This window comes from Strongylocentrotus purpuratus, unplaced genomic scaffold (genome assembly GCF_000002235.5).
Source record: "Strongylocentrotus purpuratus isolate Spur 01 unplaced genomic scaffold, Spur_5.0 spur5_scaffold_3, whole genome shotgun sequence".
Taxonomy (NCBI): domain Eukaryota; kingdom Metazoa; phylum Echinodermata; class Echinoidea; order Camarodonta; family Strongylocentrotidae; genus Strongylocentrotus; species Strongylocentrotus purpuratus.
Window position 1 is genome coordinate 35896403 of NW_022145609.1, and position 13415 is coordinate 35909817.

Here is a 13415-nt window from a genome sequence, read left to right on the forward strand (position 1 = left end):
TGTACTATCATCAAGTTTGGAGTTTAAATCTCCAGTGGTTCTTGAGATATCATGATAACAATCTCAATGTATGGAATTTCATAAGTTGACCTCTGTGACCCTTGACCTTTGACCTACGTGCTCCAAAATCTAATCAGATTGTCTTCCTATGGTGATACACACTATCATTAAGTTTGAAGTTTAAATCTCCAGTGGTTCTTGAGATATTATGATATGGTGATACATACTATCATTAAGTTTGAAGTGAAAATTCTCCAGTGGTTCTTGAGATATCGCGATAACGATCTCAATGTATGGAATTTCATAAGTTGACCTCTGTGACCCTTGACCTTTGACCTACGTGCTCCAAAATCTAATCAGATTGTCTTCCTATGGTGATACACACTATCATTAAGTTTGAAGTTTAAATCTCCAGTGGTTCTTGAGATATTATGATAACAATCTCAATGTATGGAATTTCATAAGTTGACCTCTGTGACCCTTGACCTTTGACCTACGTGCTCCAAAATCTAATCAGATCGTCTTCCTATGGTGATACATACTAACCTTAAGTTTGAAGTTTTTACATCTCCAGTGGTTCTTGAGATATCATGATAACAATCTCAATGTATGGAATTTCATAAGTTGACCTCTATGACCCTTGACCTTTGACCTACGTGCTCCAAAATGTAATCAGATTGTTTTCATATAGTGATACACACTATCACTAAGTTTGAAGTTTAAATCTCCAGTGGTTCTTGAGATATCATGATAACAATCTCAATGTATGGAATTTCATAAGTTGACCTCTGTGACCCTTGACCTTTGACATACGTGCTCCAAAATCTAATCAGATCGTCTTCCTATGGTGATACATACTATCCTTAAGTTTGAAGTTTAAATCTCAAATGGTTCTTGAGATATCGCACTAACAAACTCAATACAAGGAATTTCATAAGTTGACCTCTGTGACCTGTGACCTTTGACCTACGTACTCCAAAATCTAATCAGATCGTCTTCCTATGGTGATACATACTATCCTTAAGTTTGAAGTTTTTACATCTCCAGTGGTTCTTGAGATATCATGATAACAATCTCAATGTATGGAATTTCATAAGTTGACCTCTATGACCCTTGACCTTTGACCTACGTGCTCCAAAATGTAATCAGATTGTTTTCATATAGTGATACACACTATCACTAAGTTTGAAGTTTAAATCTCCAGTGGTTCTTGAGATATCATGATAACAATCTCAATGTATGGAATTTCATAAGTTGACCTCTGTGACCCTTGACCTTTGACATACGTGCTCCAAAATCTAATCAGATCGTCTTCCTATGGTGATACATACTATCCTTAAGTTTGAAGTTTAAATCTCAAATGGTTCTTGAGATATCGCGCTAACAAACTCAATACAAGGAATTTCATAAGTTGACCTCTGTGACCTGTGACCTTTGACCTACGTACTCCAAAATCTAATCAGATCGTCTTCCTATGGTGATAAATACTATTCCCGAGTCTTCAGTTTAAATCTTAAATGGTTCTTGAGATATTGTGATAACGGTCAAACGGGACGGACGTACGGACGTACGGACGGACAACCCGAAAACATGATGCCTCCGGCACCACCTTCGGTGGCGGAGGCATAAAAAAACAATCAACACAGTTCTACCAAATGTAGTTTTTTACCTTCTCGTCTATTATTTTCCCTCATTGAAAAGGAAACGTTTTGTTATTGAATAAAAAGTCTTTCCAATTAAAGCTTCGTGCATGATACATGAATACTTTGGTACGTCACATCTAAAATGGCTGCGTCCATGTCGTGTTAAAAGGCATAACATGATGCCAAGCAATCCACCGCCACACACATCGTCCCTTGTTGAACTAAGTGCATGACCGTGAGCTATTTCTTTTTGCCCCTCCTATTTTGTAAAGTAGCAAATATAACTTTAAAAGAAGCACATTTGAATACGAATTTTGAGCCATTAGGGCTCATCTGCATATCTTAGATAGTTTTTGTTACAACCTCTTATTTAACATTAAGTACATAGGATAATTCTCATCTAATTAAAAATGGAAGAAAAAATACAAAGCACATTATTAAAGTATACTGTAACTGCATAACGAACAAAACAAAACAAAGAAAAAGTTACAAAAAACTTTCATAGTAATTTCTGACGATATCTAATAAAAAACAAAAAAGAGCGTACTCTCTCATTTTCCTAATGAAATGAAAAGGCATTTTTCTGTGGAAAATGAAACACCCAGAACTGGAATGACTTGTCTACATATCAGGGTATTTTAGTTATTTCATAACAAACAAAGCATTATTATGACTAAAATATGGGTACATCTTGTTTTGATACTAATCAATGATTTCTTTTCAGTTTTAATAGCACGTCCATTCAAACAAACAAAATAAAAAGGAAATCGAAAATCAAGGATTCTAGTACATTGATTAGACAGATACGTTCCTCCACATTTGAATTCGATCTGAAGATAATGCATCCTGCTTGTTTATCTACTACTCACACTGGATGAAAGTATTAAGTTTCACATTCATAACACCAGCTTATACTTAAGCAACAACATGATAAATTGTTGTTTAAGGTACTATGTCCAATTTGCCCTTTGCGTTTAGTGAAGAGATTCAAAATCAAACGTGCTATTTATTGTACAAATGGCATGAAATCTACTCAATGATCAGGGATAAATAGTGTCGTAATATATTTTATAATAATTATGATCATTATCACAGTTGAAAAGACAAATAAATCGTCGATGAGATCTCATACAACGTCAGGCCAATGGGACATTTTCAAAATGTAATCAAAATTATAAACGTTTACCAAGTATTATAATTGACTGTATAACAATTGGCAGGATGCCTATTGCAAACGTCAGTTGTTGCTAGGTCAGACAAACTTTGTGACGAGCCCTAACAAAACGTACTATGCAATTTGAATGGTGAATTTTGAAATATAATTAAATGTACTCGAAATGAATAATAATAATGAACTCTACAAAGCCATTTGTTTTTTAAATATGATTACTAGTGCATTACGGAAATTGCATTAAAGTCAATCTTTTTTTGAGGACATGCGAATCGTGTAGTTTCAATGAACCCTTTGTCATGTTACCCCAGCAATGATTTGAATTAATATTGATCACTAAAGTTGCACCGCCATTGGTAAAAAAATGTGGTATTGAAATCTCAGCCTTTAAAATATTTAGTGGTATTACCTCTACTCGTGCGATGAGAACCAAGAGGCGTTAACCCTTATAATTGCAATGCCCTCGATAATTATGTACAGGAGTGGAAATCCACTTTGGGAGAGTGATATTAGGGATCATGCTTCGTTTTGGAGAGGAAAACTACATTGAAAATAAAATACGGCGATCCACTATTAAACAGAAGAACTATTAAATTACTATGTTTGAATGTATTCAGTTCTAAAGGTAGCAATCCTTTATATTTATCCTAAAAAGGTTTCCACTCCTTTGCATTAAGAGGGTAAGGTCCCTACTGCAAGTCAACGACTGAAGAAATTGGCTCGCTGCAATATGGGCATTCAGGGATGAGCTCAGCAATGCTTCGGATGACATTATGGCCACAAGTGAAGGAGATATTCTTCTTGACCAGGTGTTCCAGTGTCTTGACCCTTGACCGAAGGGTTTCTAGCTCTTCGTCTTTGCGCTGGAGCTCAGCTTGGAGGTGATGCAAATCGCCTATAAGGATATAAGATACAGAGAATAAAGAAAAATATTTCTGTCGCTTGATTACTTGTCCATTCTAAGCTTACTTGAACGCAATTCCATCACAATTTGAAATATACCATTTTCAAGTTTGATTTTTCCTCCACAGAAATTTTCCTGATTCAGAAAGGTATATGAAAAATAAGAACAATATTAGAAAATAAGATATTTACACTATCAAAAAAACATAGTTAAATCAAAGACTTAGAAAATAAATAGTAACAGTATATTATATCCTAATATAAACCGACATGACGGATCTATGCTTTAGAGCCTTCAGCACTGTTTTTTTTCTCCAGATCGATGGTATCACAATCTGATTCCTTAGTTTTCAACATAAACTTTAGGAGACCGATGTGGGTAATGATTTCTGATTAACTTAGTCCTCGTCATCGTTCTACTATAAGAAGAGAATATAAATATCGATTAATATCCTTATCTGTAGCAGTGTGTTTCGATTCTGTGCTCTTTCTTGTTTAAGACACTGACACACCCCTTTTGGAAAGTTACATATCATTCTTGATTTCTCTATCCAAGGAACAGTTTTACTAGCTTTTGAGGTTCGTTTTTGTGCTCCTTTTGTATTTGTTTAAGTTTAGGTCAATTTTCGTGATATTTCAACATCATGCCTGTCGCCAGAAAGGGAAAGAAAAAAGCCGCTGTAAAAATGAAGGAAGTTGTCGACAATCCTTTTCAATCGCTTGCCGAAGCTTCTGGGCATGTTGATATCAGCGATTGCGAAGACTCCGAAGAAAGCTCTGCTGCTCAGTCAACCCCATCAAAGCTTTCAAATTCAAATTCACCCAGCTGCATGAAGCGTGAAATAATGGATCAGGTAATACATGCGTTGCGATCCCCTCTGGTTGTCAAGGAGATCGTTGACGACATTTACAACACAGTCTACGAGAAGATCGCAAGTGAACTTCACCAATCCTTCCAACTAGAAATGAAAAAGAGCGAGGATAAAATATCTAGTTTGGTGGATTCTTCAGATTCTCTAAAAAAAAGGATCGCGGGTTTGGAGTCTCTGTTGGACGAACAAGAGCAGTACTCACGAAGGCAATGTTTGCGGATCTACGGTGTCACAGAGAGAGTAAACGAGAATACCGATAACCTTGTTCTGGAAGTAGCCAGGAAGATGAATGTCAAATTAGAACCACGTGATATCGATAGAAGTCATCGAATTCCTACTAAACATATCGCTACTCCGGAGTCGGCTTCAACGTCCAGTTCGACTCCTACAGCTAAACATCATCCGAAACCACTAATCGTCAAGTTCTCAAGATACAATGCACGTCAGTTAATGTATGCCGCAAAGTCAAAATTGAAAAATACCGGTATCGTCATCAGGGAAGACCTGACATCTATTCGGCAGGATCTTTTTTACAGGGCCATGAAACATCCGAACACGAAATTCACGTGGTCCAATGACGGCAAGATCTTCTCACTCACCAAGAATAGTCTGAAAGTACTGAAATTAAGTCAGCACGTTTGTCAGGGAGAGGAGGGGGAGTTGCATTCTTTATCGATGACCAATTCACTTTTCGTATTTTAGACAAAATTAATTTCAATATCGTAGGAGTAGAATCACTTTTTATTGAAATTGAAAGTAAAAGCTGTAAGAATATGATTATAGGAGTTGTTTATCGCAAACCCTCAAGCAGTGCTATCGATTTCATAAACAGATTTGAAAATATAGTGCACTCGATTTCTTTGAACCATAAAACATGTTATATTATGGGTGATTTTAATTTGAACTTACTGGATTTTACTAAGGTCTCAAGTATCGGCAACTTTTTGAACATGTTTTTTTCTTTTGGATTTTATCCTTTGATCAATAAACCCACTCGTTTGTCTATAGATTCAGCTACTCTACTTGACATTATATTTACAAATTCAACCTATGATAGTATTGTTTCGGGTATTTGTGTTTCTGACATTAGTGATCATTTTCCTATATTTAGTATTTCATCTATAATTGGTTCACGCAGTACAAGTGAAGTCGATACGAAGTGTTTTGCACGTAATATTACCCCAACTTCAGTTGCCTCTTTAACCAATGATTTGAGAATTACTGATTGGAACATGGTACTTCAATCAAGTGATGTAAATACGGCATATGATATATTTCTTGATAGTTTTACAACGTTATGTGATAAGCATATACCTTATCAAAAGAAGAAAAGCTACCGTAGAAATGAGATTAAAAAACCCTGGATAACTCTTGCTATTTTGAAGTTTATTAAGAAAACTAACATGTTGTATGGTAAATATAAATTGGACCCTTCTTTTGAAAATAAATCCAAATATAGACAATATCGTAATAAAATAAATACCTTAAAACGATGTGCTAAAAGAAAATATTATTTTGATAAATTCACTGCTGTGAAGTCTAATTTGCGTTAAACATGGAACGTTGTGAATACTATTTTGGGTAAAAAGAATCGTACAACGCGTCAAACGCTGCAATACAAAGGAAAAACTGTAAATGAACCAAAAGAAATTGCAAATATTTTCAATAATCATTTTGTCAACATTGGAGAAAACCTTATTAAGTCCATTCCTGACTCTAATCTATAATTCTTTGACTATTTACAAGGTAACTTTGTTCACAGTTTATTTTTCAAACCAGTAACTATCACTGAAATTTTAATTATTGTTAAAAAATTGCCTAGTGCGAACAGTTCCGGATATGATAACATAAGTACACGTCTTTTAAAATCTGTCATCAATTTTTTACTCGTACCTTTAACACATATTTGTAATCTGTCGCTTAAAAATGGTGATTTTCCTTCAAGCATGAAAATCGCCAAAGTAATTCCCTTGTTCAAGAAGGGGATACAGATAATGTTGATAATTACCGTCCTATTTCCATTCTGCCTTCTTTTTCTAAAATACTTGAAAGATTAGTTTTTAATAGACTATCAAGTTTTTTGGTTCGTTTCAACATTCTGTCTAATGAGCAATATGGCTTTCGAAAAAATTCTTCCACAGGTCTTTCTATTCTTGATTTATATGATAAAATAGTCCATTATGTTGATGTAAATAATCATGCAATATGTGTTTTTATGGATCTTTCGAAAGCGTTCGATTCTATACCCCATGATATATTATTAGTTAAATTACATTTTTACGGCGTAAGAGGTTTACCTCACAAATGGTTTCAAAGTTTTCTTGCCGAAAGGAAGCAATTTACATCTGTAAATTCTCATTGTTCTTTTTTTAATCTAATATCATATGGCATCCCTCAGGGCTTTATTTTGGGGCCTCTCTTATTTTTGATTTACATCAATGATATTGTAAACTGTTCCACTTTCTGTAAATTCACACTTTTTGCAGACGATAAGACTATTCTTGCCTCAGAAAAAAAATTGATCTATTAACCCATAAACTGAATATTAATTTGGAGTATGTTTACGAATGGCTAGTTTGCAATAAGCTGTCTTTGAATGTTTCTAAGACTAAATTTGTTATTTTCAAAAATGCTAGGAACCTAAATCCTGTATCCTGTATATGACAATGTATCTATTTCTATCAACAATAGATTAATTGAACAGTGTAGAGTTTTTAATTACCTTGGAGTACTTTTCGATGAAAACCTATCTTGGACTTCTCATATTAATTATATTACAAAAAAGGTTTCTCAGAGCGTCGGTATTATTAGTCACTTAAGATTAGTTATTCCACTTCGTATCTTATTCATGTTATATAATGCATCTATTTTGCCATATATTATGTATTGCAATTCTGTTTGGGCGACGAAACATCCCTCTAAGTTACTCAAATTACATAGACTTCAAAAAAGGGCATTACGACTCTGCTCTAATTCCCCTTTCTTAGCTCCCTCACAACCTTTATTTAGAAAATTCAATACTTTACATATTTATGATATTAATAAATTGCAAATTGCCTCCTTGAAGCAACGATTTTTCTTAAACTCACTACCTCCAAACCTTATGCACCTATTTAGCCTTAACAATGTGGTCCATACCCACTACACAAGAAATGCTGATAAAATCCATCATTGGAATGCTTCATCCAATATACTAACCGATTCTCTACGTTATGTTGGTCCAAAAATGTGGAATTCCCTACCTCCATTTTTACAATCTGTTGGATTTAATAATTCTTTCAAAAGACTTTACAAGAAACATCTTCTCTCTCTTTATGACGCATAATTTATTTTAAGACCACACCTATATTACTAATACTCCTTTTTATTTTCCCTTTTTTTTTCTCTTCAAGTATATCTAATTATTAATTCTGCGCCAGGTGCTTTCAATTGTCAAGCCTTACTGGCTTTTACGGATGCACCATTTTCCATTTATATTTTGAATGCTGTTATGTTAATTTTATATGTAATTTTGATATTGTTACATGTTATGAAATTCCATATTTTATCTTTGTATATATTGTCATGATGATGGAAATAAATTTCAATTCAATTCAATTAAATCATTGGATTCCTTACCTGAAGATTTCTGCTGTATTCCTGATCCCGCTGCAAACTTCTCCGAGGAGTCTCCAGAGCTCTGTTTCTTTGAATCTTGTCTACCAGTGCTTTTCTGTAAGAGAGAGGAGACAGAGTTGGCCTCAGCTCCAGTGTCATTGGTTTTCACCGTCAGGGTACGCAGGGGGCGATTGGCTGTGCTCTGCTGTCTGGCGATGTCTTTTCTGTAAGAGTTTTAGAGATTGCAAACAAAATTAAAACATTACGTTCATATCTACAGGTGAAAGAAAACAAAAACCAATATCTTCTGAATTTAGAACCACTACACATTACCACAAAATGGCAAATTTAAGAAAGTCTTGTTAACATGTGGTTTTCGGAGATGTTAGTTTGATTTAACTGAATGAATAGTCAAAGTAACTTTTAGCTGACATTTTGAAATTGTAGGAACTTTTTTTTAGCTTACGGCAAGTTCACTCTAAGAATGACGTCACAATGAGGCTGATTCAAACGATTTAATCACTATCATAAGCGTAATTTATGGCGGATAAATGAAATCAATAATCAACAAAGTTTTAGATATTAACGAGTTTGGGTTATTACAAAGTGAATTTTTATATTGACTTATACATCATGTCCATGTTATATATTAAAATGCACGTTTTATGCAAATATTATATTGTGTGTCTTGTATACAAAATATTGTCATACCCTCTCTGACTTTGGATTTTAAGTAGAGGTTGCAGGATTGGTTGATGCTGAAGCAGTGTCTTTATTGTCACCCTTTCACTGTTGAATGCATTCAGGTCACCACCGTGAGAGACAAGGAAGGCAAGGAGAGCATCTGAGTTCGTCTTAATGCCAAGGTGTCCCCATTTCATCTTCATCTGTAAACAAAAATGGGGTCGTTAGATCACCACGTGTTGTCATACTGTCATTTAATTTTCATTGATGGTTTATTCAAAAGAATCAAGATTCGTTTCCAAATCAAAGAATTAGACTTTTTTCTTTATATGGGATTTCAAAATGCAAAATATGGCCTCTTTTTTTTCTCATAACATACCGTATTTCAAGGCTTTTGCCTGAATGTTAAATTTTTAGTCAAATCCTTAAGAGTTAACGATTTAAAGCCTTTGAGATTTCATTGTGATATGTATATGAAATAGCCTGCCAATTTGCACAATTTGGGGTGATAAACGTGGGTTTTTAGAGGTACGTGTAATGTATTCTCAATTCGTTTCATCCCTCAGTAATGTATTATCGGTTTGTTTCATACTCGGTAACATATTCTCAGTATGTTTCATACCTTGGTTATATTTTCTCACTTTTTTGTTATACCTCAGTTTGTTTCTTACCTTAGCAAAACAAATTCAATTTGTTTCATGCCAATAATCCAAGTTTGTCTCATACTTGGGTAATATATTATCAGTTTTTTTTTATCCATCGGTAATCTCTACCCACTTTAATTCATACCTCGGCAATATACTCTCAGTTTGCTTCGTACCTCATGGAGCGTCTCAACGTGACGGACATGTGCGCTATATAAGAAGCCACCATTATTATTATTATTATTATTAATATAAATGTACTTTCAGTTTGCTTTTCACCTCGGTAATATATTCTCACTTTATGTCATACCTCGGCCATGTATGGCTCTTCTTTCATGTCTTGTCCTCGAGTAGCATGGACATCGACGGCAAATTGCAAGGACGTTTTTCCAACAATGTTTGGAAGGTTGATGTCTGCACCATGCTTCACCAAGACATCGACTAAATGGAAATTCTGAAAGAATATGGCTGCAGCAAGAGGACAGGTTCCACATTCGCTATCAACTACATTCACATTACAGCGTCCCTGTCGGCAGAAATGTAAAGAAAAATCATGATTAAATGGACAAATGTTGCATTGCCTGAGTGCTGATTTAGCGCACACTAAATCTGCAATCCGACTACGATCTGATTTTACAAGACTTTGCAAGAGCAGTCGATATTATATTTCGAACAAGTGAAATTGACGAGTCATGTAAACAATATCATTGATTTATGAATAAAAGCTTCATTGTCGGAGGAAAAATCCAAGTCGGCTCCGATTCACTAAATGACACCGGACTAGTCATTAGATTGTATATGATTTAAAGTCGATTTGACCTTTACCGAACTTTTAATTTAGTATATTCATATGATTTTTAAGAACTTAAGTGAGAAAGATCATGTTTGTTCAAATTTCTATAGCTATTAAATTGAGATTCCTTGAAAATCTTATCTCAGGCAGGTCGAATAATGTGTAGCGGTACGCTTTAACCATCTGGCTTTTTACCTTTTTGATCAATAGTTCTGCAGCATCACGGCAGCCTTTGAAAGCAGCTGAATAGAGAGGAGTTCTGCCATTTTTATCCATTGCTTCCCCTAGTCTAGGTATCTTGTCCAGGAGTTTACTCATAGCACTGTGACCAAGGCATGGAGATTAATCAAATATTAAGGGATAATGAATTTATACATAAACCCGTTGAAAAGGAATGGGAAAGGGGAGTTCCTCCCCCTGAATATTGGCTGAATTAATACAACGTATATGGCACAAGCAAACCTTTTACTGTAACTTATATATTTTTTTTCTCCATTGCACCCATTCTTATTCTTTAAAATAATTTTTCATTTGTTTCCCGTTTGCTTTAGAGACAATTTTATTGACACTTACATTATTTTGTATAATTGCTACTAACGGTGCTGAAAAGTCCTGCTGTCTTTTAATGCTCAAACAAAAATAAATATGTATATATATAAATCATCGTATTGGTGCTTTTCTTGTAATAAACCTAGATCTCTATGAAACTGTTCTTGTTCATGTAAGATAAATTTAAATCAATTACAATTGATAGACTTTATACATTATTTTCTTCAAATGACCTTCATGTATAACAGAGCTAACTATAAAGATAATAATTCTCTGAACCAAGATCTGCTAAAATGAATATGTTTGTATCCCCGGCTGAATTCTGAAGCTCATTTAATATGTCTTATTCATTGGAAATGAAAAATGAAAGAATGAACTCCACACACTATGTATTATCCAAGCTAGCAGCAGCGTGCATGCCAGACATTAGATCACTTGAAACCGCTTTCAGATCTGCTTCCTGTCTGTCCATGGTGAGGTCCACTATGGTTCTTCCTCCACTTTGTATTGAAAGGAGTACAGGTGTCATATTGTGCCCGGCCTATTGCAAAGACATTCCAAGGCATATGATAAGTACACTTAGAATTTGTCATGTCTCTTATTAGGTTATAAACACAATTTTCAATTTCAATTTTTTTAGGTGGTCTGTCGTAGACAGATCACCTATTGATTTCGTCAGAATTTTCTTTCTTTATTATTTATTTATTTTATTCTTTATTTTTATTTATTGTTCCCACTTTTTTGTCCGATGATAACTCAAGATCGGTTCAGTCAATTTTGTTCAATTATGGCACAGTCATAGGTCATTGCCATAAGACCTGGCAGAAACATTTTCAAGGTCATCAAGTCTTCATGACGTCATCCAAGCGCCATTTTGTGTTTTGGGGGGTACTTTCAACTTTTGATCGTATCTTTATAACGGAAAGGCATTTCTCATTCATATTTATCATGATTAAGGTCAATATCCATCCGGTCAATTTCAGGTCAAAAAACGCGCGCACATGCGTACGACCGCGCGTCAACGCGCGTGCAAAATTTCAAAATGCTCGAAATCGTCTCAAATTCATTTTGCATACGTTTTAGGCCATTTTAAGCATTTTGCAAAAAACGCGCGCGCGTGTTTTCGCGCGTCATGATATTTTGCAACTTAAAATCGCCGAATTTTCTGTATCATCAAATTTGGCACATTTTTCCAAGCATTTTGATATCTTGTTCACCTGTTTGTGAACATTAATAACGGAATGAGCGTCCGTTTAAGATACATGTACTTGCGTGTGAACTCTTGTAATACATAGCATATATTGGCAAAAACATGCCTATACAAAATCCATTGTAGCTCTTTAAGATGCCAGTTGACCCCAATTTTATTTTCATATTTGGATAGAGTATAAATTGTAGATATGATTTCATGTCTCATTTGACCCTCAATGAACTCATGACGTCATCATAATGGCCTCTGAACTCAAAATTTCTATTTGCTTATTATGACGTCAGCATATTTTTAGAACATTGATTGTATCTCTTTAAATATTGATCGATTTTCCTCTAAATTTGGATATGTTCTAGCTGAGACAATTCCCTACGAGTGCACTTCACACAATTTTTCATTTTGACAAAGGCATCATGGCGTATTTTTGCGATTAAAGGAGGCATGTCAATTTTTCACATTTTGCGTGTATTCTCTATAGGACATGACTTTTTCTCAAAACCGGATTCTACATTCCCGTCTTTCGCGAGCAAAATCATCATGATCATCATCATCATGATCATCATTGTTTATATATCTATATCATTTTTCCCATTCTCAAATCTTTCATAAGAAGTGAAGACAGACCACCTAATTCGTCCCCATGACGAATTAAATTTCTAGTTCAATTTCAATTTATTTATTCAACCATAAAAAGATACATATACAATAAAAATTTATGAAAATATAAAAACATGGGGTTAGGAGCCCCTGAAGAAGTTTGAAAACAAACTTGTGATTGGGGCACCAACCATGACACATATATCGAGAAAATTAACAAAAACAACATTAACGGAAAAACAAATATATACAAGAAAAAAGATTATAAAGACCTACATGTATATGAGGATAAGACATTTACAGCAAAGCACCAGCAAAGCACCAGCAAAGGACGCACACAGGACACGACGTCAAGCGACACTGCGTCACTATATGCGCTCCCCGCTGGTGCTTTGCAATATTACAAAACATTTATATACAAAAAAAGAAAGAAAAAAGAACAAGTGGAGCAAGTTATTCATTATTTAATTGAGCGTGGTTTTTGTACTGCAAGAAAATTTCATTTTTCAAGAGTTTTTTAAATTTATCAAGAGTTTTACTTAGTTTAATATCATTGTCTAGGTCATTCCATAACTTAATTCCAGTACAGCGTAAGGAATTTTGACTAATTGTAGTTTTGGGAAGAAATTGATGAAGATCTGCGTGTTGACGGGTGAAATATGAGTGATAGGAGGCATTTGTGCTAAAAAGATCATTAAAAATATCTGGCAAGGCATTCGTATGATAATGATACATAAAGATATAAGTATACA

The 13415-nt window shown here is 34.5% G+C and overlaps 1 protein-coding gene across 1 annotated transcript; it reads right to left on the reverse strand.

Moving 5' to 3' along the window:
- Positions 1 to 1606: 1606 nt before the first annotated feature.
- On the reverse strand, positions 1607 to 10631 carry LOC115928876 (E3 ubiquitin-protein ligase MIB2-like). The gene is made up of 5 exons (XM_030996903.1): positions 10503 to 10631; positions 9825 to 10040; positions 8898 to 9073; positions 8208 to 8410; positions 1607 to 3709 (listed from the first exon to the last, which is right to left on the reverse strand). The coding sequence occupies exons 1-5, from the start codon at positions 10623 to 10625 to the stop codon at positions 3504 to 3506; spliced, it is 924 nt and encodes a 307-aa protein (XP_030852763.1). The 5' UTR covers positions 10626 to 10631; the 3' UTR covers positions 1607 to 3503.
- Positions 10632 to 13415: the final 2784 nt, after the last annotated feature.